This window comes from Bos indicus x Bos taurus, chromosome 27 (assembly GCF_003369695.1).
Source record: "Bos indicus x Bos taurus breed Angus x Brahman F1 hybrid chromosome 27, Bos_hybrid_MaternalHap_v2.0, whole genome shotgun sequence".
Taxonomy (NCBI): Eukaryota; Metazoa; Chordata; class Mammalia; order Artiodactyla; family Bovidae; genus Bos; species Bos indicus x Bos taurus.
This window is the reverse complement of record NC_040102.1, coordinates 43,888,827-43,913,981: the sequence shown is the minus strand read 5'-3', so window position 1 is coordinate 43,913,981 and position 25,155 is coordinate 43,888,827. Positions and strand designations below refer to the sequence as shown.

The following is a 25,155-nucleotide window of genomic DNA, read 5'->3' as shown; positions in this document are numbered from 1 at the left end:
TGTTTTCTCAGAAGAGAAATACAGTGCCTTCCCAAGGACTGTTTCCATTTGCCTGGGTAATCTGGATGAGGTGCAACAATGCTTTTCCCAGAAGCGTTTGGCTCCTGCAATGCATTTATATTTGTTTGAAATGAGGTCAGAGACACCTCGTCTATCACTCCCTTGCCCGTGCGTATGTGGCGTGAGAAGGGACATAAAACCGTAAGGTCAGAGCCCTCTCAGGATGTTCTGAATTACTGATCTTTATTCATGAAAAGAAGTTCCCTCAGGGAAAGGGTAGAACTTGATAGCAGCTTGAACCATGATAGACAGGGATCTGGTGTTGATAAATACATGGCATGTAGGGAAACGATTCACAGAGAACCCAGCATTAAGTTCTATGGTTAGGCTTCATCCTTTATTAGGTAGCGAGTAAAGACAACGGATGATTACAACTCCAACTTTAAAGACCATTTAAACAAAATGGTTCCATAGTGAAGTGAAGCTGAAGGGATTTAGGTGTTTCTGAGGTTTCTCATATGGCTGATGGAGAAAATATGGCTGATTTATTTGTCTCCCAGCAAATCATTAAAGTCAGTCACGTCTCGTGATCCAGGACTCCTCGATTGCACAGGCCCTGACTTTGGGTGGACCGGCTCCTCCACTTTGGTGAGAACGGGGAAGGACAGCAGAGTTCACTGCAGCAAGGCTGCATTGATCAACACTGTGTTCTCCAACAGAAGGGGAGGCTTTAGAGGCGTGAATGCTGTTGGACAGGGATTCGGGCTGACAGCGTGAACAGTGAAAATATCTGACAAAGCAGAAACTAAAGGTCAAGACTGTCCAAAACTTGTCACACAGGATACAGACAGACCCAAAGAACAAAACACATGAGCTAACTCTCCACCTGGCTGAACAGGGCGGGTCTGAGGGTGAAGCAAAGGAAGTGCTCGCCAAGACCAGAAAGTAGAGGTGCTGGCAGACGCGCTGTCACCAGATGCTCTCAAAAACAGATTCCAGTCCTAATCAACATGCTTAGGCATAAGAGATACGGTTCAAAATCCCTTTTACGACTGATGGAACACTTTCTCTTTTCTTCTTTCCCTTCTTTCCTTCCTTCTCTCCTCTCTTCCTTTTTGCTTTTGGTCAGTTGTTTAACAAAAGATATACAAAGTCAACTGCTTTAAAGATGTGTTTATATGACAAATGTCTTTAGCTGGGTGGTGGAGAATAACTCCAAAGACCATGTTTAATGTTGAGCACCAAGCACGCTACAGGTGTTTCTTAAATATAAAATGACAAATGCTAAATACCCATCTCTCTAACGGTTTCACCTTGCATCTTTAGACGCTCAAAAGTCTACTACATTTTAGATAAGAGCAGTTTCAGGAAGGCCATACTCAGCCTTTCTGTATATTTTTAAATAGTTCTCTACAAAACCTTTTCAAAAATATGTTTTTTTCTCTAAACCTAAATCTGGTAGAGTGGATTTGTACACGTTTCCATTGTTTGAAGTTTGAGTGTCATTATTCTTATTAATGCAACAGACTGGCTGCATCAAACCCCATCACAGGTGATAGGTATATGTTAGCTTTCTATGGGAAAAAGCAAATAGCCTTTACCACAAATTAAAGGCACAGCTATTTTTATGCCATTTGTTACCAACTTAATGATAACATGTAACACGGGATGGATATATAATTATTTTATATAGATTTTCTTTTTATAAGTTATACTCTTAAACTTTCTAACATATATACAATATACATATATTTATATATACCCCTGATAAATCTTGTTTTAAAGGTAAAACATCAACTCCTTTCAGCCTTATGGTGAATATTGAAGGCTGTTAGTATTTCACAACTCCACTACAGAAATGATGGCCAAGTGCAACTTAACAGTATTTTTTAACTCTATACCCCTGGTCTGAAATGAATGCAGATTCATTTTTCTTTGTTTTTTCTAATATTTAAATATATATATTACTTGTTTATATCATGTCAGTAGGAAATATAGGAAAAAAAAGAAAGAAAAACCCACCAACAATAGCTAATGTCTACCATCATAGTCAAAGCAGAAAACTTTGCCTAAGAGACAACCCTACTGGTATGATATAAAGGGGATATTGCAGAGGTGTAATATTCTTTGTTTTTAGTGGATACGTACTAATGTGAAAAATCTGTACTTTGCATTATCATGCTAGGTTAGGATTGTCCCTCATCCTTGAAACAGAACAGTCGTACTGGTTTCTTTCTGGACCCCCATGATGCATGGGTTTACCTGTTTTCAGATATAAGCATTTGAAAAACACTCTGTTTCCAGCAACACTGCCTTAGTGTGGGGGGAAAGCACTCTGTGAGAAACTATTTTTATTAAAGTCTCTCCCACCTCTATTCTAAGTCAGCCCTGTTCTTTTGTTCTGGACTGAAAGTCATCTCCAGGGTGGGCAGGACGGGAGAGGGTGAGCTGGGGACCTTCACCACACCAGATGGTGGTGTTTATCTGTTGACTGCTTACTGGCATGAAACAGTTGTTCGTCCTACCTTCTGCAATTCTTGAGAACCTAGTGGCATAGACTGAGACACAGGACTACTGTTCTACCAGACGCCTACTGCACCTCCCTTAGTTGGGATGAATACCCGGAATTGCTGTCAGAGCAACAGGACCACGGGCTCTACGATTCACAGTGTTGCTTTTGTTTTTTTGTGTTTTTTTTTCCTTTTTTTTGCATTATTTTAATCTACAGAGTATATGATTATTTATATACACACTGGAACCAGTTAATGCCCTCAGACAATGTATAGTTGTCTCATAAAGCAGGAAAGACAAGGCGGGGGAAACAGGCGCCCAAAAGGCGTGTCACAAAGGCTTCGGAGGTTCTAGGTGCCACTACAGGTCAAGGCTGGAGATCACTTCTAAAACACTCAATGTTCAAGAGGAATGCTTTAATTTGGAGACAATACCGCCCCTCCCGCCCGCCCCCAGACCTCCCTCTTTTTACTTCATCTTTTCCATAATCTTTTCAGTTCACTATCAAAAGTCCTGGCTCTTCAGATATACTTTAAACTATAAATAAACGCTGCATAGTTCTCTGTTCGGCGTGTGGTTTGTGAGTTATTGCAGGCCGGCCGCGCGCTCAGTAGGGCGCGAAGAGCACCGGCGCGTGCGCGCTGCGCATAGGCCCCGGCGCGGGCCGCAGCAGCGCGGGGGGCAGCGCCGGCAGCAGCGCGGGGGGCGCGGCCCGCAGCCCGAACGGCGAGCTCACGGCCACGGCGGCTGCGGCGGCGGCCAGCGGCCCGGGCAGCAGGCGCGGCGCCAGCGGCTTGGACGGCTCCTTGGAGAAGACCAGCTTCACCTGCAGGGCGGGGAGAAAGAAGAGCAGGTGAGCCAAAGTCTCTGGGTTCACCGGGAGCGTCCAGAAGAGGGGCTGGCTGGTAAAACAGAGCGGGCACCCCCACCCGGGTAAAGGCACGCCCTGGGAAGTGCAGTAGAACCATGGAAGACGGGGATGCACGCTCAGTGTCCTGGGACCACCCTAACGGAAGAGGACGTGAAAAGGAAGAGAGACATCCAGAGCATCTGTGGAAAACCTGAACAAACTTTATAGCCAACCCAATATACATATATATATACACGCACACACACAGAACATCTTATGGAAAATCTGAATAAACTTTTTAGCTAACCCTATACACACACACACACACACACACACACACACACACACAGAACATCTTATAGAAAACCTAATCAAATTGTTTAGCCAACCCAATATATATTATATATATATATAACATATAACATATATATGTATATGTAATATATATTATTATATATAATATATATTATATATATGTACAGAACATCTATGGAAAGCCTGAACATTTTAGCCAACCCAATATATATATATATATATGTATAATGCTATGTTGTTATATATTATATATATGTATAACTGAATATATATGTATAAATATTATATATGTATAACATCACTTTTCTGTACAGCAGAAATTAACACACAGCATTGTACATCAACTATACATCAATAAAACAAATTTTAAAAGAATAATGGAAACTGTAGAACATCTTTCCTTTTGGAGAAACTGGAAGATCCCAGAAAATGGCTTGATCTAGGATGTTAAATGGATGTGCAGAAAAGTACTCTGCTATCTTATTTTTCATGATAAATATACTTCCTGAGGAAACTATTCATCTTTAGAAAAAATAGGGAATTTTTTAATTCCACTCTTTACACACATTTTAACTAGCAGAGAATGAACATTTTAAAATGTTTACTTTTTTATTTATTTTTGGGTGGGCTGGCCGGCATCTGGGATCTTAGTTCCCCACCAGGAGTCAAACCCACCCCCTGTAGTCAAAGTGTGGAATGTCAGCCACTGGATGGGCTAGGCAAGTCCCAGGGAATAGACTTTTTAAAGAGAAATTGATTAATGCTGTCAGCTACTCTGACTATGCAGATGTGACAAGAGAGTAGCACAGGAAGGTGTGAGCACCAATCAAGAGATGTAAAAATAATAAAATTCCGCTTTCACGAAAGAAGGGAAGAAAAATGATCTCCCCCGAAAACTTTGCCATGTTTTGCTTTCATTGGTACCAACATTCTGACACTATGCTGCCATACCAGTTTATTCTCTGAGGAGTAGTGTTAGTGAGATGGCTGTTCTCATGAAGGGAATGTTTCCATTTATGGAAACAGTAACTGTGCTAGTTAAGCAGGAGGCTTTGGAAGCTAACATTAACACAATTTGACTTCTCTGTTTATTTAAGAACTATTCACTTGATTGTTGAATGTGGCATCTCCACCGGTCAGAAATAGCACTCAGGTTATGGCTGGTACTGCTGAAACATCCACTCTGAGTAGAATTCAAAGTCTCTTACAGCAGCTAAAATGCATTCTATCCAAAAGAGCAAAGGGATTTCATTTGCATACAAATGGGTGATGCTACTAAATTAATTGGGTCAACTCATTCTGAGGTCTCACAATAGATGATTGCAGTTTTCCTTTAACTGTGTTTTCACGTGTCGGCAGCACACAATAGCACTGATTATTAATAAGATCTATTTTGAAGAAAACAGATTTCAAAATGCATAATTCAGCACAGACTGTAGAGCAATTGTTCTCCATCTTAATTTTTTATACACACAGTTATGGTTTATTATAGCTAAACAGTGCAGAACCCTGCATCTCTCAGATGTAACCTATGGTCACTTAAACCAGAAAAAAAGCCTATGCTTATAAATAATTAGCTTAAGGTGTCAGGAGGTTTACAGATTTCCCCTAAAATCCTATAAAAAGTGGGTAGATGGCCTAAAAGTGGATAGATCGCCTAAAATCCTATAAAGAGTGGGAAGCCTTTCCCTTCTCCGGGGTCTTTTCCCAACCCAGGGAGCGAAACCAGGTCTCCTGCATTGCAAGTGGATTCTTTACCAGCTGAGGCACAAGGGAAGCCCAAGCTACTGGAGTGGGTAGCCTGTCCCTTCTCCAGGGGATCTTCCCGACCCAGGAATCGAACTGGGGCCTCCTGCAGTGCACGTGGATTCTTTACCAACTGAGCTATCAGGGAAGCCTATGCTTATAAATAAACAGCTTAAAATGTCAGGAGGTTTACAGTTTTCCCCTAAAATCTTGTAAAAATTCTAGGTCGGGACATCAGTACTAATATGTGTACTAGTGTAAAAAACAAGAGGGCATGTCTCAGGAACTTATTTCCCAGGCCTTAAATAGTGTCCTAAGGTGAATTTTCTTTTTAAACGAGCCACACCTTTCAGACTGTTTAAAAGCCAGAATTGTTGAGGGAAATAACAGCAATCCTTTATCTCTTGGAGATCTTAAAAAGAAGCTGGAAGAATTTGTTCCTCACCAACCTTTCTTAACAGTTCCCGCTAACCTCAGGTTCAGATTTCCCGTGATTACTTACCTGACGCAAATTTGGGTTTCTTTCCATCCCCATGCTCTATAAACCTGAGCCCAACTGAAAAGATGTCTGACTTTAGCTAACGGGGACAGGAGCCCACCCAACTCAGGAAACCAGTGATTCTGTTGGCGGCAGAGGGGTTGGGCTTTCAAATCAACCGTTTTTACTTGGGCGTCTTCCGTTTATCTCCCTTAGGAACTGACAAATGAAATCCTCCAAGAAAGGCTCCACTCTACCTGGAAGCAGAAGTGACACTCACCCCCAGCGGATGCGCGGCCTTCTGCAGTTTGTTGTAAGGGCTGTATTTAGGTTTCGGGGGCTTCCCAGCAGCTCTGTCTTTGTGCCTTCTACTGCTAATGTGCTATTAAAAGCAATGAACAGGGACAGCTTTAAAGAAATCATCCTCCAAACCCCTCAGAAGTATTGTTTTAACCTGGGGAAGGATATTAATCATTTCAAGCAAGTTGCAGAAAGACAGAAATAAAAGAACATGCACTTTTGTCCTTGGTCGTGGTTGCCTCGAGGAGAGATACTTTTATGCTGCCATTTTATTCTATTTTTAACACATGGCAGTGTCTTCTTTTTCCCAGCTTCTCTCCTTATCAGAGCACAGATCTCAGTTTATGGACATTTACAAAGGAAAGAAATGTCTGAAGGAATTTTATGTGCAAATAAACCAAGGTGGCCAGGCAGGCACGGATTTATTTCCATACTAATATTTACCCTCACATTTGTACAGCCAAATGTCAACCCCTTAAATTCTAAAGATAAATAACTAGGGTGCATAAAAATCAGTGCAAGAATGTACGTATGCATATGAAACACAATACAGTATGAGGGCTGGGACTTCAGCAGCAAGGTAGACCCGATCCCTCTGGAAGGCTATTAGAGTAACAGTGACTCCATCCCCTTAGCGTGTGGCTGTAGGATTTAGAACAGCACCACCAGGTACTAAGGTAGCGACATGAAAGAAGGGCACAGGGTAAAATTAGCGGTAGCATGTACATCTCTAAACAAGGAAACATGGAATGCTGCACTTTGACCTTTAGCGAAAAGCAGCCCTTTCGAGTGGGAAACCTGGTAAGGAAGAGACTGCTTGTAGCCCCCTCGCCTCCCACTCTTCATCTGTAAGAACAGCACAGACTCACTTCAGACAAGCTGGGAAGGGTGTTAGAAGCCGCTACATTTCAGCATTCCTATAAGCAACTAACCTACGCACAGGTAAAGAAGGGGGTTGAGTAAGAAGCTAGGTGGATGGATGGGTGGGAGGGAGCAGAAGAGCAGACAGGGCGCAAGGCAGGCAGAGTCATGCCCTGTGCGCCCTCACTTCCGGGGTGGGCTCTGCCTACCTGTTTCAGCTGTGTCTCCGAGTTGACGTGCACGTCACAGATTTCACAGTGAAACGTTTTGTTCTGCAGGCCTGTATTTCCCTTGTTCGCTGGGCCTTTGCCTTTCACACCTGCCCTGGGGAAGGCTTTGATAGCCCCACTTCCGTTCCGAGCTTCTAGCATCGTTTTGTGCTTGGTACCTGCCAGAAATGTTAAAAAAAAAAAAAAGAGAGAGAAAAAAAGAGGAGAGAACTCTTAGCTAGTAATTGCCTCCAAGACACGATGCGGCAACACCACGTGATGTGATGCTGAGTCTGAGTGCAGGGCTTCCGGGGGTTCTGCTTCAAACACACTCATGACGCAGAAAACCACAACCATGTGCTCTGACGGCCGCGTGTTAACATGACTTATTGCGCATGCTTCCATGTCCCGGGTAACAAACAAGCACCATCAGTACAGGAGTAAACGCAAAGTCCTGAGATGACGTTAAATAGGTGTGGCTTCCTCTTGGTGCTGATGAGACATGAATGATACCTGATGAGGAAGGGTGACTTAGTTGCTACAGGTTTAGTTGGAGATGAGGTGTAACAAATGTAATCAGCTTAAACAGGGTGTGCTTACAGAGGTGGCACTAATTAAATACCCACTTTCTGAACGGAATACACACAAGCTTTCCTCACTGTGTAGTTTAGGCTCAAAGAAGGAACATAACAGTATAGAGATCTTAATGACTCTGAAAAAAAAAGGTCCTGTTAGAATAGCAAAATTCACATTGATTGGCTATTAAATTTCAAATGTTAAAAAAAAATTACTATAAAAGGGATTTCACTGGCTAGGTGGGTACACTCTAAGAAATTCTTTTTTATTACACCAACCACATTTGCCCGTCCCACATAACTAATGTTACTCTACTCATCGACATTTGCTTTTTTTTTTTAAACACTAAAATTCAGGATGGCAGTGTTCTCTCAAAATTTTTCTTCACAATTTCCTTCTTGGAGTTGATAAATATTCTTTACTTTTCTTGTTTAGCCATGTGTTTTTGCTCTGAAATTTTCTTTTGTCATCATTTATATTCTTCCTGCCATTCTGGGTTTTTAAATTATGTTTTAGAGGTTTTATCATCTTAATTGTCTTTATGACATGTGTTTGATCCCTGGGTTGGGAAGATTCCCTGGAGAAGGGAAAGGCTACCCACTCCAGTATTCTAGCCTGGAGAATTCCATGGACTGTATAGTCCATTGGGTTGCAAAGAGTTGGACATGACTGAGCGACTTTCACTTTCACTTATCAGTTCTGGAAACACAGAAAAAAAGAGATTCTTAACTTCTTGTTCTTGAATCAGCTTCTCAGAACCGTTCAACATCAACAAAGAAAGATGTTGAGGGCTTTCAGCTTGGAGCCAGTCACCAATGTCTTCGATAAGAGGCAATGAATACATGGAACAGGTTTATAGCCATATGTTTCTCTCTTGCAAAATGATAACTTTACTGAGTCCAGTATTTTAAAAAATGCATATTTTTACAACTTAGATCCCTCACTTTGAACCTCTATCCTTAGGCACAACAATGACAATATTCATATATCAACATAGTAAGGAGAGAGAAAAGAGTCAACATGTTGGGAAAAAACCGGAACAGCTAAAATACGGAGCTAGGGCACCTGTCCATGGTGGTGGGGGTGAGGCTGTCCTGGGCTTGTTCTCGACCCGGCCCTGTGGTCTAATGACCCGACGCTTCCGACTTTGTAAGAAGAACCATAAACGAGAGTAAGGGGGAGCAATGCATGCGTATATACGCACATAATGAATGAATGGACGTGTCTATATGCACACACGTGTGCATCATTTTGCCAAGCTTTCATGTATGCAATCTTCATACAGATCAGAAGCTTTTGTGTCACTATGTGAGCAGATGATTATCCAACGTTCTATATCCAAACAGATGATTTTATTAAAAAAAATTTTTTTTTCCATGCAGCTTATTCAGTCAAACTGATGGAGCATTCCCAGGGCCCGTGTGGCTTAGGAATGTCTAAGCAGCAGTGAGTAGGAGAAAATTCTCATCCTGGGCACTTCTCTGGTTCAGTTCAGTTCAGTTCAGTCACTCAGTCATGTCTGATTCTTTGCGACCCCATGGACTGCAGCACAACAGCCCTCCCTGTCCATCACCAACTCCCAGACCTTGCTCAAACTCATGTCCAACATGTCAGTGATGCCATCCAACCATCTCATGCACTGTCGTCCCCTTCTCCTCCTGCCTTCAATCTTTCCCAGCATCAGGGTCTTTTCCAATGAGTCAGTTCTTCACATCAGGTCGCCAAAGTATTGGAGTTTCAGCTTCAGCATCAGTCCTTCCAATGAACACCCAGGACTGATTTCCTTTAGGATGGACTGGTTGGATCTCTTGCTGTCCAAGGGACTCTTAAGAGTCTTCTCCAACACCACAGTTCAAAAGCATCTGGTGGTCCAGTGATTAAGAATCCACTTTCCAATGCAGGGGATGAGGGTTCCATCCGTGTTTGGGGAACTGCACAGATCAACTAGGCCTCCATGCCACAATTGGAGAGTCCGAGGCCACAACGAAAGATCCCTCATGATGCAGTGAGGCTCCTGTGTGCTGCAACCAAGACTCGGCACAGCCAAATAAGTAAGTATTAAAAGAATTCTCATCCCGACTTTCCTGAAGGCCCCTCAACTCACTATGGTTAATGTCTCCTGTTTGAGCTGGTGTTTGATAGTGGCAACTAAAATGAATCAAAAAGCTGTTTCTACCTATGTGAAGATAGAATTACTTTATTTTGCTTGGGAGGATGATAAAAAAGTCTGGCCTGGGTAATGTGACTCAAGATTGAGTGTCAGGTGGATTAGGAAGAGGAGAAGGGATTAAAGATTTGGCCCCAGTAGTAGGGGGTGAGCAAAGGTAGGTAAAGATCTTAGCAACAGTAGGTAAAGATTCAGAAAACAAAATGTTCTCCTTAATATCTTCGGACTCACCTATATCTGACCCTAGAAGAAGAGATGTGAACAGAAGGTATGTGAACACTGGAGAAATGCCAACCTCGCAGAAAAAATCACTGCATCATTAGCATTATTGTTTCAGTGCAGTCCCTCCCCAGAAGCTACTAAAGATAGGAAAATTAAGTATATCCACTCATGCATGCCTTACGTGGATGCAAGCAAACACACACACACACACACACACACACACACACCAGACACATGTTTAAAATCATGCCAAGATTGGGTGAAAAACTCCAGCTAATAGCTTTGACTCTGGGGTTAGCAGTCATCGTCTAGCAGAGTGGAACTTTTGTACAGCGTAACCTCCTGTGCTAGGAGCAGATTGTCAGTCATAATTAAATTGCTATTAGATAGTTTCAAAAGAGCTGAAAGCTTCAGTAGCCTGTCAGGGTAGCTATATTTGCTCCAAGTACAGCTACAATTAAGAAAACACGTACTCTTATTTCTCAAGCATTTACCTTTTTTTGAGAGCTCAAATGTGCATGAATAATCTAAAAATAGTGATTACTGGGAGGATTTGTGCTTATTTTATTTTCCAGCATTGCACCTATTGTGCTAAATTACCCACCTGCTCCTAGCTGTGGTATGAGATAGGTGACAATATTATGCCCATTTTAGAGATAAACTGGGACTAAGAAAGGTTACGTTAATTGCCTGGTTCACAAAGCAAACACTACTTGAAGTTACTGATGGGTAGAAGGTGGATTTCTAAATAAGTTCCTTGAACTATGGGATTTAGTCAGAAATCCACTAAGGCTGTCTGAGTCAGCTGCATTCCAGTTCCACAGGAATCTCTCACCACCTTTAACTTCTCTATGTTGTTAATGCTGTCTTTTCTAAACTCGGATTTTAATTTGAGTCTTTCATTCTCCTTCTTCCCCTGTAATATGCCTTTCTGCTCAGCAGAGGATCCGGAACCAGGATGCTATATGAACAGCAGTGGTTTTGCGATGGCCGGTTTGATCACCTCTGATTTCATCCACGTGTAAATATCCCGCCAGGCTGGTGCCTTTCCTTGTGACTGCACAGCAGGGCCCTCGAAAAGCTGCTTCTGTACTTTCAATGGGCTGTTTTCTTCCCACCACTTTTAAAAGGCTGGCGCTGACAATGACCTTCATTTGAAGCTTCCATGTTTCCTGAAATGCAAAATCATTCTCCAACCAGAGTTTAGATCCAGCAAGTCATAATGCTCCTAGAAATACTAATTTTGTTTGTTTGTTTTTGATTGCCTTGGATCAAGATATTTTATCTGCAAAAATCAAAGTAATAAGTGGTGTGGAGTGAATGGAGGCTAGCTTTCCCTTTACTCCCCCATCGTCTTTACCGATTCCATTTTCCAGATGGCTCTTTATTTGAATTTAATGCATTCATTTGTGGCTGCACTGGGTCTTAGCTGCTGTGCGTGGGGTTTTCTCTAGTTGCAGCCACTGGGGGCTCCTCTCTAGCCATGTGGTCTGCAGGCTTCTCATCGTGTAGCCTCTTTTCCCCAGGAGCTCAGGCTCTAGAGCACAGGAGGTAGTTGTGGAGCATGGGCTTAGCTGCACCTCAGCATGTGGGATATTAGTTCAGGGACCAGGGATGAACCCGTGTCCTTTGCATTGGCAGGCAGATTCTTAATCACTGGACCACCAGGGAAGCCCCTAGATGGCACTTAAGTTAGGTACTTGTGTAAAGAAAAGGGAGGTGAGCAAGAAAACTGAATGGCTTTCTAAAATTAAATCAGTCATCCATTAGGTCATCAGGGAAACTGGGGAAACTTCTTTAAAATGGAAAAAAAAAATAACTTACAGTTCCTCCAAGGAGAGGTATTCACAGTTCAGTTCAATTGCCCAGTCGTGTCCAACTTTTTGCGATCCCATGGACTACATCACACCAGGCCTCCCTGTCCATCACCAACTCCTGGAGTTTACTCAAACGCATGTCCGTCGAGTCAGTGATGCCATCCAACCATTCACTGTCGTCCCCTTCTCCTCCTGCCCTCAGTCTTTCCCAGCATCAGGGTCTCTTCCTTTGAGTCAGTTCTTTGCATCAGGTGGCCAAAATATTGGAGTTTCAGCTTCAGCATCAGTACTTCCAATGAATGTTCAGGACTGATTTCCTTTAGGATGGACTGGCTGGATCTCCTAGCAGTCCAAAGCTCTCTCAAGAGTCTTCTCCAACACCACAGTCCAAAAGCATCAATTCTTCCCCTCTCAGCTTTCTTCACTGTCCAACTCTCACATCCATACATGACTAATGGAAAGACCATAGCTTTGACTAGACGGACCTTTGTTGGTAAAGAAATGTCTCTGCTTTTTTAGTATGCTGTCTAGGTTGGTCATAGCTCTTCTTCCAAGGAGAAAGCATCTTTTAATTTCATGGCTGCAGTCACCATCTGCAGTGATTTTGGAGCCCTCAAAAATAAAGTCTCTCACTGTTTCCATTGTTTCCGCATCTGTTTCCCATGAAGTAATGTGACCACATGCCATGATCTTGGTTTTCTGAATGTTGAGTTTTAAGCTAACTTTTTCCCTCTCCTCTTTCACTTTCATCAAGAGGCTCTTTAGTTCTTCTTCACTTTCTGCCATAAGGGTGGTGTCATCTGCATATTTGAGGTTATTGATATTTCTCCCAGCAGTCTTGATTCCAGCTTGTGCTTCATCCAGCCCAACATTACTTATGATGTATTCTGTGTGTAAGTTGAATAAGCTGGGTGACAATATACAGCCTTGATGTACTCCTTTTCCTATTTGGAACCAGTCTGTTGTTCCATGTCCAGTTCTAACTGTTGCTTCCTGACCTGCATATAGGTTTCTCAAGAGGCAGGTCAGGTGGTCTGTTATTCCCATCTCTTTAAGAATTTTTCCACAGAGACATATCAAAATTTTAATGGTGGTCATCATGTGCCAGTCTTTGATTTTCTACTTGTACATGTGCATTTAAAACATTTGGATAACAAAATAATTCTGTATAGAACTTTCCTTGGAATTATACATACTTTAAAAAATGTACATGATTTTTAATGACAGCATAGGCTTACAAAATGAATGCTATATATTTAACCACTTGCCTAATATTAGATATTTGTATTATTTTCCTCTTTCCCTATATAATTATCCTACTCATTAATCTTTTAAAATTCATCCTAAGGTTATTTCCTTATGATAGATTTTCATAAGGGGTGTTCTAGGGACAAAATATGACTATTTTTAAGTCTCGATTCAAGCTGACAAATTAACTGTCTAAACAGTACAAAGGGAGTTTCAGAGGATTCATTTGAAGGGCAATGTACCTTGCAAAACTTGCCCTTCTATAAAATAAATTTCAATACCTTAAAGTTCAATTCTCCAGAATGCCCATGAGATGAGGTTTAATAGCATCAGACTAGACTGGGTGGGAAAGATGCCCTGGATAAGGGCATGGAAGCCACTCCAGGATTCTTGCCTGGAGAATTCCATGGACAGAGAAGCCTGGCGGGCTACCATTCATGGGGTCAAAAAGAGTCAGACATGACTGAAGCGACTCAACATAGCACAGATGTCAGCAAACCCAGGTGATAGCCAGAGATCATTTAGTTACTTTCTCACTGACCAGTTCAGATGATCCAGATTATAGATATGTGAGCAGGAAAGTGGCCAGTATCCATACAAACAACAAAGAGCTTTTTGAGGTGTTTATCTATAACATTCAATATAATGGCACGATGGTCCAACTTTTGTGTGTCCGAAGGGAAAAAAGTTATCTTGACTCTCTACACCTGAACTGTGCAACTGGCACCAAAAGCCTCCACATCCTCTCTCTGTTTTTATTCCTCCAAATGGCAAGTTGGAAGGACTGATGCTGAAGCTGACGTGCCAATACTTTGGCCACCCGATGTGAAGAGCCAACTCACTGGAAAAGGCCTTGATGCTGGGAAAGATCGAGGGCAGGAAGAGAAAGGAATGACAGAAGATCAGATGGTTGGATGGCATCACTGACTCAGTGAACATGAGTTTGAGTAAGCTCCGGGAGTTGGTGACAGACATGGAGGCCTGGCGTGCCGCAGTCCATGGGGTTGCAAAGAGTTGGACTCACCTGAGCGACTGAACTGAACAGAAGATTCTGTTTGGCCTGAGCATGAAACCACTCTTAAAAGAAATGGCATGTAAAAGTACACAGTAAGAAAAGTCCTCTTGACACAACACTGAAATCACTTATTCTAGCTGTTTATGCATGAGAAGTCACTAAACATGAAATAACTAAACTCTGAATGTTGACAGCTACATAAAATTCTTTGGTTAGATAATATATTCCAAATCACCCATATTGCAATTTCCAACGTACATTATTTAAGAATTATAAGAATCTAAAAAATTCCAGCAGAACTATTCAAATCCCTAAAGATGCTGCCATCAAGGTTTTGCATTCATTATGTCAGCAAATCTAGAAGACTCAGCAGCAGCCACAGGACTGGAAAAGGTCATATCCTCATCCCAATTCCCAAGAAGGGTGGTAACAAAGAATGTGCTAAGCATTGGACACTTGCACTCATCACCCATGCTGGGAAGGTCATGCTTAAAATCCTGCATGCTAGGCTTCAGCACTATGCAAACCAAGAACTTCCAGATGTCCAAGCTGGATTTAGAAAAGGAAGAGGAACCAGAGATCAAATTGTCAACATCTGCTGAATGATAGAGAAAGCAAGGGGACTTCAGGAAAACATGTATCTCTCTTTAACTGACTATGCTAAAGCCTTTGACTGTGGGGTCATGACAAACTGTGGAAAGCTCTTACAGAGATGGGAATACCAGACCATCGTTCCTGTCTCCTGAGAAACCTGTATGCGGGTCAAGAAGGAACAGTTAGAACCCTGCAGAGAACAATTGATTGGTTGAAGATTGAGAAAGGAGTATGACAGGGCTGTCTGCTGTCATCCTGTCTGTTTAATCTACACACTGAGCACATCATGAGAAATGCTGGGCTGGATGAGTGACAAGCTGGAATCAAGATAGGCGGGAGAAACATCAACAACCTCAGATGTGCAGATGATACCACTCTAATGACAGAAAGAGAAGAGGAACTAGAGAGGTTCTTGATGAAGATGAAGGAGGAGAGTGAAAGAGCTGGTTTAAGACTAAATAAAAAGTCTAAGATCATGGCATCAGCCCCATTACTTCTTGGCAAGTAGAAGGGGGAAATGTGGAAGCAGTGACAGAGCTCCTCTCCTTGGTCTCAGAATCACTGTAGACGGTGACGGCAGTCGTGAAATCAGATGTTTGCTTCTTAGCAGGAAAGCTATGACAAACCTAGACAGTGTGTTGAAAGGAGAGACATTACTCTGCTGACAAAGGTTCGTATAGTCAAGGCTGTGGTCTTCCCAGTGGTCATGTGCGGTGTGAAAGCTGGACAGTAAAGAAGGCAGAGCACCAAAGAATTTATGCCTTTGAACTGTGGTGCTGGAGGAGACTCCTGAGAGTCCTTTGGACAACAAGGAGATCAAACCAGTCAATCTTAAGGGAGATCAACCCTGAATATTCACTGGAAGGACTGATGCTGAAGCTGAAGCTATAGTATTTTGGTCATCTTATGTGAACAGATGACTTTTTGGAAAAGACCCTGATGCTGGGAAGGATTGAGGGCAGGAGAAGAGGGTGTCAGAGGATGAGATGGTTGGACAGCATCACCAATGCAATGAACATGAACTTGGGCAAACTCTGGGAGATTGTGAAGGACCGGAGGCCTGGTGTGCTACAGTCCAGGGGTCTCAAAGAGTTGGACACGAGTGGGTGACTGAACAACAACAGAAAGAGTAGGTGTGTCATGTATGATGGATTCACTTTGCTGTACACTTGGAACTAACACAGCGTTGTAAATCTACTATAGGTCAAAGATATTTTGAAAAAAAGAATTGTGGCTCCAGTCCACTCTCTGATAGAAACTTCTGGGGTGATGGGAATGGTCTTGATCTGTAGGCACCAATATGGTGGCCTTTAGTCACATTCTTCAGCACTTGATATGAGGCTACTGCTACTGAATTGGTGATTGATTTCGATTTAAATCATCATCTAAGGCTAGTGGTTACCACATTAGATAGTACAGCTCTTGTACTCAAGCATGTCCTGCATGACCATGTGTAACACAGCGGCTATGTGGCTGAGCTGCCTTTTTTTAATCATTTGTAAAAAGTTTAAAGAAGGCATGACAGCAGTCTTGTGATAGAAGAGTCTCCATCTGTTTTTTCCATCTAACTGAAGTCTTATCATCATCCCAGAAGATCTTGAAGAGATGTGATAGATATCTCTGGGCCTTAATAATAACAAGGCCATGAACTTGGACTACCACTGACTGGCTTAAATGAGTTCTTCACTTGAAACATGAAATGACAAATCTCTATAGAGGAAACAAGTCTTTACACAGTCTCTTCCTGAACAGAGGCACAAACTGGACCTTGGCTTCTTGAAGGCAACTCCTGGGTTTTGCTCAAATTTTCATTCTAAGGGCCCAATGCATGGCAGTAAATCAGTGAAGATTAGCCAAGTATTGGGTATTAATAAAGATCAACAAACACATATTCATAAAGAGAGTTATGAGCTCAGGTTCTGAGATGGTATAAGCCAGAGTTTGTCTCTACTAGCTGTGAGGTTTCAATGTACTGAAGTGTTGCAGGAGATGCATTTTTTATCTTAAGGTATTATTTCTGGCATGCCCACATGCTCAATAAATTTTAGTCAATCTTCTCTTTCTTCTTCTTAACATTGTTTTCATGTTTAAGCAAAAATTTAGAAATCTCTAAGCATTTTAAAATTTAGTCAAGTCTGTCTTTCGATAAAGTGACTTTTCTCTATATTAAAACTTAGTGAGGGAAAATAAGCTCTGTGTAGGCACAAAAAAGCTGGAATGTGCTTAGTGAAAATGATCAAATGTTACCACTTTAAGTTATCACCAGAAAAATCTGCCAAATTAGTAATGAGTCTGCTTATAAAATTTCAAAGGATTTTTTTTCAATTATATACAGAAACTCATTAAAATTGGCTAAGCAAAGCATTACCTAGCAGGATGTTTGGGGGGAATTTCTGTAAAGAAAGAGACAAAACATATCTTTTTATAATATCTGTGTCCATAACATAAAAATAAGAGGAGACTTCAAGGTCTCTTATAAAGAGTATGTCCTCTTACGGTGTTGCAAGCATTCTTAGAGTTTTTTGAATCATGCTAGCAAGTTCAGGAGAACTGCTTTTCCTCCCAAATTAAAAAAAAAAACAAAAACGAAAGAAAGAAATCCTATATTCCAGTACTATTCCAAAAAAATAACTAACTTTGAATGGTTATACTGTAGTGAAAAATAAAAACAGAAAGCACACGAAATAACACAGCAACCCAGCTGGGGCTTCCCAGGCGACTCAGTTGTAAAGAACTTGCCTGCCATGCCTGAGACACAAGAGATGCAGGTTCCATCCCTGTGTTGGGAGGATCTCCTGGAATAGGAAATGACATCCCAATCCCTATTCTTGCCTGGAAGCTTCCATGGAAAGAGGAGCCTGGAGGGCTACAGTCCATGGGGCCACAAAGAGTCAGACACGACTGAGCGACTGAGCAGACAGCAGCTGCTGTGCTTCTGCTAATAATCATGTCATAATATTTCATCCTCACAAGGTGCATATGGCCTCTTAACTCCATGAGAGAGAGAGAGAGAGAGAGAGAGAGAGAGAGAGAGAGAGAGACGGACAGAGACAGAAAGAGAGAGAAAGGGCCCCAAAGACAATTGCCTTGCCAAGGTTCACATAGAAAAGTTCTCTGCAGATTTGAGGTAAAAATTAAATCTGATCACTTCTAGTTCACTCTAGTCTATTCCATTAAGCCGTAACAAAGGCAGTGTTTAATGGAAATTGTTTTCCCAATATTTATGATTAAGAATCCATTTTCCAGCCAAAATGTGGAAACTAGCCTAAATGCCCATCAACAGATGAGTAGATGAAGACGAGTAATGCCCATATGCAATGGAGAACTGCTCAGCCAAAAAAAGACTGAATAATGCCATTTGCAGCAACATAGACGTCCCTAGAAATTAATTATAATACTAAGTGATGTGAGTCAGACAGATAAAGAAATACATGATATCACTTATATGTGGAATCTTAAAAAATAATACAGATGAACGTATTTACAAAACAGAAACAGACTCACAGACTTCAGAAAGAAATGTACAGTCACCAAAGGGGAAACAAGAGTGGGGGGGGGCGGGCGGGGCGCAAATCAGGAGGCTGTGATTAGAGCAGGAAAACAGCAGGGACCTATGTTACAGCACAAGGAACTCTACTCAATATTCTGTGTGTGTATGTTAGTCTCTCAGTCATATTTGACTCTTTGTGACCCCATGGACTGTAATTTGCCAGGCTCCTCTGTCCATGGAATTCTCCAGGCAAGAATACTGGAGTGGGTAGCCATTCCCTTCTCCAGGGGATCTTCCCAACCCAGGGATCGAACCCAGGTCTCCTTATTGCAGGTAAATTCTTTTGTCTGAGCCACCAAGGAAGCCCACTCAATATCTATAATAACCTATACGAAAAAAGAATCTGAAGAAGAACGAATATACATATAACCGAATCACTTTGTCGTACATATGAAACTAATACAACATTGCAAATCACCTATTCTCCAATAAAATTTTAAAAAGAAGAAGGCGTTTTCCAAGATTAACAGTAAAACATGTCTTGAAGGTGGTTGACTTCCCGTAAACAGCCCATAAGTGCATAACTCTCCGCTCAGTGTCAGAGGCCTTAGCTCATGTCTACGACATGTTTCCAAAGGGATAAAAAAGAAAACTCTTAGAATTACAATGCAAATGCAAAAGACACATCTCCCCATTCTGCAGCCGGATTGCTTCCGATGACAACTGATATTCAAACCTGGTTCCCTGAAAAACACAGCCAAGTCTTTATCGGTGTTTTCCTATTAATAAAATCCGGATCTAAGAAGAAATTGGAGAAGTCTTTTAAAGATCTATTGATGGAAGCAGTGGTAGGCATGATTGTGGTCTGCTCTGAGTGCAGCTGGCAAGGTGGTCCTTTAAGAGAACTAGAAAACAGGGATTCAGCGGACTGCTTGCTATCAAACGGGTCCTGCTTTCCACTAGCATCATGGACCGACAACTCTAAATAGTGTCAGTGCGCAGAATCCTCTCTGACAACCATTTTACTGGTCTATATTCTAAACAATGGATGTAGTTCTGATGAGATCTAGTATTTATTAAATTAGCAAACCATCTGCTCCATCTGTCGAACTCTCTATTATGCAGCCATCCCCAGAAACACACAAATCCGACTACAAGCTTTAGTTTCACTAGTCATTTCAGAGTAGTTCAAAATCCTCTGAGCTCACAAAGGCTGGAATTCATGCGCCTGTAGTACGACCTTTTTTAATGTAAACAACAGATTGTAAATGGACAAGGAGAGCAATGTGATCATAAAGGTGGATGGACGGAGACTCTGTCACACAGAGTGAAGTAAGTCAGAAAGAGGGGAAAACAGAGTATACTAATGCATATATGTGGAGTCTGGAACGGTGATACTGATGAGCGAATCTGCAGGGCAGGAGTCGAGTTGCAGACGCAGAGAGGACGTGCGCATGGGAAGCGGGGAGGAGGGGTGAATGGGAGCCTGGGGCTGACACACGCACACTATCGTGTCACACAGCTCGTGGGAGGCTGTTACACAGCACAGGAGCTCAGCTCAGAGCTCCATGGCCTGCAGGGGTGGGGCTTGGAGGCCGTGGGGCGGGGCTCACGAGGGCGGGGACCCGTGTATACAGGTGGCTGGTTCACTTTGCTGTGCAGCAGAAACGGACACAGCATTGTAAACAACTATGCCCCAAACTTGAGGAGACTCAGTTCTGCTGCTCTGTGCGGCCCTCGCAGGTCCGGCCTGTGAGGGACGGGCCAGGCGCTCTGTCTGTGCAGGTGAGCTCCTTTGGCCCTCGTCAGCGGCTGGCGAGGTGACGCGGCCTGTCCTGGGGGCCTTCGCTTCCTGTCTCCTTCTCCCACCGCGATAACCCCCCAAAGCCCAGGGACCCTCACACCGCTGTCTCCGCGCCTGCTTCTGGTGGCCCCAAACGAGAACCCAGCTCAACGATCTTATGGTGAGGCCGCCGAGGACCACTCCCACCCCGGACAGGACAGGGGCGTGCGTCCAGCCTCGCCGTCTACAGTCCCCCCGCGGGTTTCCGCTCGGCGTAACCCGCGGGGAGATGTCTGATGCGGAGAGAAAAACACCTTAGAGGGAAGAGACGTGGGGGTCACGGTGTCCCCCTGGGCTGAAACCTCAGAGGGGACACGCCTAGAAAGGGGCTCAAGTCAGGGTGACAACCCATCACCTCCTAAGCCTCCAGGTGAGAAGGTTACGCTAGTTCTCAGCTCTGCCTGCAAAACACTTGGCAACAGTTTTGCTTTTTTTTTTTCTTTTCCCAAACACTATAGCTTCCCAGGCCCTGGCTATATAACAAATCAAAATCCCTGGATGTAGGAAATATATTTAGGATATATAATAGGATATATTTGCAGGATATATGGACCTTCCAGGTGGTTAAGTGGTAAAGAATCCCATGTCCAGTCCCTGACTCAGGAAGATCCACTGGAGGAGGGCATGGCAACCCACTCCAGTATTCTTGCTTAGAGAACTTCATGGATAGAGAAACCTGGTGAGCTATACAGTCCATAGGGCTGCAAAGAGTCAAGACATGACTGGACGACTAAACAGCAGCAGCAGCAGTAGGATATACAATAAATCAGAATCCCTGGGTGTATATATATTAATACATACAGAAATATATTTAAATAAGCATAAATGCATATATATTTAAATATACTTAAATATAAATTTATTTATATATAAAGATATATACTTTTCTATCCATACAAAGTATACGAATATATATTTATACATATACATACATATTTAAGGCTCCAAATGCAATTCTGACACACAAACCATAAATGACCATAGAACTGGAATATGGAAAATGCTGACCTGATGTGATAAAATCAAATTAGTCATTCCTTCTTGGCTCTTAAATCAAATAAGTCATTCCTTCTTTGTTCTTAATCAGACATCTCTGATCAGAATTCAGGAAGGACATCCAAATTCTTAATAAATTAACTGCAGCCTCCAAGGCTATGGTTTGTTTATCTATCAAAATGGGCCTCCCCTCAAAATGAATGTTTCTCTGTCATGATGGGGAATGACCAAGAATTCTCGAGCACTGAAAGGACATCCAATGATATCCACTCTCTTCCATGACCATGCACCCAGGAAACACATCTTTGCAGGAGGAAAGAGGGGGAAATCTGAAGGCTTAGATTCTGACTTGGGGCCAGATGCTCTTCTGCGTGTCCCAGTCCCTGCCCTCCTGAACTCTCTCTGACTACGACTCATGCCGCCTGCAGGAGGGGCGTGTGTGCGTGGAAGGAATTGTCCCCCACCTGCAATTACACCCTTAGAGGCTTGAGGTCAATACTGGAATGTTACTTGGGCAGCAGTGATTGGTCAAAGACTCCATCGGTGCACAGCTGCACTATTAACTCAGGGTATGATTCACAAATGATTCTTGTCCTATTGTAACGGCTGACAGAGACCTGGGAATGACCCCAGTCTTTCAGAGAAAAGCTGATCTTGGGCCAAAGGGCTTGCTAAAATCTCAGGCAGGACATAAATAAATAAATAAATAAATAAAATCTTTATATAAGTCAATATAAATATATTCTCTCTCCATATATGTATTATATATATATATATATATGTATATCTAGTTAGGCTTATATAGAGATATATAACATCTTTAAATATATATATATATAAACACAGATATACAGAAAGAGCAAGTGGATGGAATCAAAATATATCCAAAGAGGATTCCATACTGGCTTATCAGTATTTTCAGTTCTGCTATATTAAAGTTTAGTGTTTAAGTTAGAGAGACCTGGGTTTGAATAATGGCTCGTTACCTAACTGATCACATGTCTTCTCTGAGCCTCAATCAAAGCAGGGGAATAGTATCTTTAGGTTGTCAGAAAGAATAAGTAAAATCTTTCACATAGATATCTTACCTCAAGATAAGGTAAAATGTCTTATCTTGCTTCTGTCTATAGGAAGCATTTTCTTAAGTTTAATTGTCCGGTTCAAATAAATTTAGCCCAAACAACATTATTTACCGTAAAAACCATAATAAGGAGGTTTTAACCAAAATTGCATGGAATTGTGCAACCCAATTTTGCAACTCTATTATTGGTGCAACTTTAGAAAATTTCATTTAGAAGCAAATGCATGAAAATAACATAGCAATCTAGAAATCATATAAACACAAAGCTGATGCTTTAGAATTAAATTTTACTGACTCTCCTTGTGTTTATAAAACACACACACGCATCCACAGCACGGCATGGGAGCCCTGGAAACCCTCCACTGCCCGCATGCCAATGGCACTTTGCTTGCCATTCTTACTTTTTAATGGTTACTGAGTTCCGTGTAACAATTGCCAGTTTTCTGCCACCCCTCTGTCCCCTGCTGCAAAGACCTCATCTATTCAGAGGAGCATAATTGCAGAGCTGTTGAGACAGAGAAGGAATCGCTGCATCTCACCACTGTTGTGGGCCTCCAGCTGGGAGGCGGAGTTGACAGCAACCTTGCAGAGGGAACAGTACAGTAGCCTCTTGGCCTTTTCCTCCTCAGTCTCCGTGGAAGGACAGGAGCTGTTGCCACTGGCTGTGGTGGGGCTCTTCTCCACTTTAGAGGTGATCTCCGTTGTCATAACACTGCTTTTGCGAATTTCCACAGTTGTCGTTGATATTGCTGGTGTCCCTGTGGTACTATCTGCAGTCAAAATAGCACAGGAGAAAAGGCAAAGACAGTGCATTATCTTTCCCCATTTGAAAACGCATCCCCGATACTGCATTCTGGTAACAATGAGAAGAGCGACTAGCTCCGACCCCCTGTCGACCACGCGGCAATCATCTCCTGAGGAAGTGACACAGACGCACACTTACAGTTGCGTCTATCGATAGAACACATTTGGACAATTCTTGAAAATAAATACAAATAGGCTTTACCATGTTTTCTTGAGGTAAATAAACATGCTCAAAGTTATCTTGTTAATGTGTGGCCTTACTTAAATATTCTTTATAGTGCACTGTGCTTTGTATATGTCTCCTAGGATGGCTTTAAAAAATACAATGGAGAGTAAATACGTCTAAGGTATGTTCATTTCTCTTTACGACTTGTCTTTCTATTTTCTTCTACATCTCTTTCTTTAATTTAAAACAAAATAGGTAAAATAGGGCTTCCCTGGTGGTCCTGTGGTTGAGAAACCGCCTTGCAATGCAGAGGACGCTGGTTCGATCCCTGGTCTGGGAAGATCCGACGTGCCGCGCGGCACCCAAGCCTGTGTGCCATGACCGCTGAGCCTGCATCCTGCAGTGACTGAAGCCTGTACGCCCTAAGGCTGTGCTCCAGAACAAGAGACGCCACCGCAATGAGAAGCACACAGACTGCATCCAGAGAGTAGCCCCCGCTCCCTGGAGCTGGAGAAAGCCCGTGTGCAGCGACAGAGACCCAGAGCAGTCAAAAACAAATACAATGAAATAAAATCACAGCCAAGACCCTTTAAAAAAGTTGGTTGTGATCCTGTGCGTGCTTGTGTAAAATATATGGGAAGTAAAGAACCCTGATGTCACGCCGCTTTGTCAAGATCAAAGGTTTATAAAATTCTTGCCTTATCTACAAAAAGCTGTATGTTCAACAAATACAAAAATCATCCATATACAAACAAGACAAATTCTAATCTGGCATATTTATTAAGCATATGCCCTGTACCAGGATGAGTTCAGGGAGCGTGTGACACAAAAGTATTCAAACACCAATGGTGACTCTTCATATGGAATTCACGGACTGGTCACACCATGTTAATGTCACAGCTTTCAAGAGCATGATAACCAGGAAGGCGTTGATGCACTGTAACCCTACAACCCTTCTGGCTCTGAAGTCTGACTCTAAATCTGGAGAGGTCAACCTCCAAAGAGAGCCTACCTTGTCTTAGCTTCACTTGGGTAGACACAGCTCCCAACCCAAATAGGCTGGTTAACATGGTGTGAGCAACGTCTGCCAAGTCCAGTATGAATCGCAAATGTGCTCCAGGCCCTGTGCTTTCTATTTTTATATCCCTTTTCACTGCCTCCCGGCTGGCTAACTCTTAACCTCCTACTCAAAATATTCCCAGGCAGCCTCTCCAGCCACAGCTGCCCTTGGAGTTGTCTCTCCTCCCACAGGTTGCCGTGCTCACTATGCAACGCCGCCCTAAACACCCATGGTAAATGGAGCGGGCAGTGGCTATAAAGGACAGTGGTACCTGCAGTGAGGGGCTTCCTCATAAAAATGTAGTTCTTGTTAATTTCCGTTACCAACAAGCCTTTGAACTTGGATTTTCACTTTGATCTGGAGAGAGAGGTGGGAATGTGGGTAAGGCTGGTGTCAGCTTCTTTCCCAAATGTGGCACAGGAACACTAGCCAGTCGGAAGATGAATGGGTTCTTGCTGTTTGTTTTTCATTAATTAATTTTTATTAAAAAATTTGAACTATAATTGATTTACAAAGTTTCAGGTGTATACAAAGTGATTCTGCAATATACATATATGTATATATATTTAGCTATTATATGTCTACATACACACATAGGTAGGCATATAATAGCTAAATATATATACATATTGTGTGTGTGTGTATATATATATATATATATACACACACACACATACTATATATGTGTGTATGTGAATATATTCTTTTCTGGATTCTTTTCCATTATAGGGGATGCTGAGGGATATTGAATAGAACAATTTATCTGGACCTTCCCTTTGCCCTGACCCTTCATATACTTTTAACCA

At 42.3% G+C, this 25,155-nt stretch overlaps 1 protein-coding gene across 3 annotated transcripts in view; it reads right to left on the bottom strand.

The window, feature by feature from the left end:
• Positions 1-370: 370 nt before the first annotated feature.
• ZNF385D (zinc finger protein 385D) overlaps positions 371-25,155 on the bottom strand; it is a 990,916-nt gene continuing 966,131 nt past the window's right edge. For all 3 annotated transcript variants that reach the window (XM_027529705.1, XM_027529707.1, XM_027529706.1), the window contains 4 exons: positions 22,859-23,089; positions 7,271-7,449; positions 6,181-6,282; positions 371-3,337 (listed from right to left, as the gene is read on the bottom strand). In XM_027529705.1, coding sequence (XP_027385506.1) covers positions 3,119-3,337; positions 6,181-6,282; positions 7,271-7,449; positions 22,859-23,089 — 731 coding nt within the window. In that variant the 3' untranslated portion in view covers positions 371-3,118. The remainder of the gene's footprint in view (positions 3,338-6,180; positions 6,283-7,270; positions 7,450-22,858; positions 23,090-25,155) is intronic.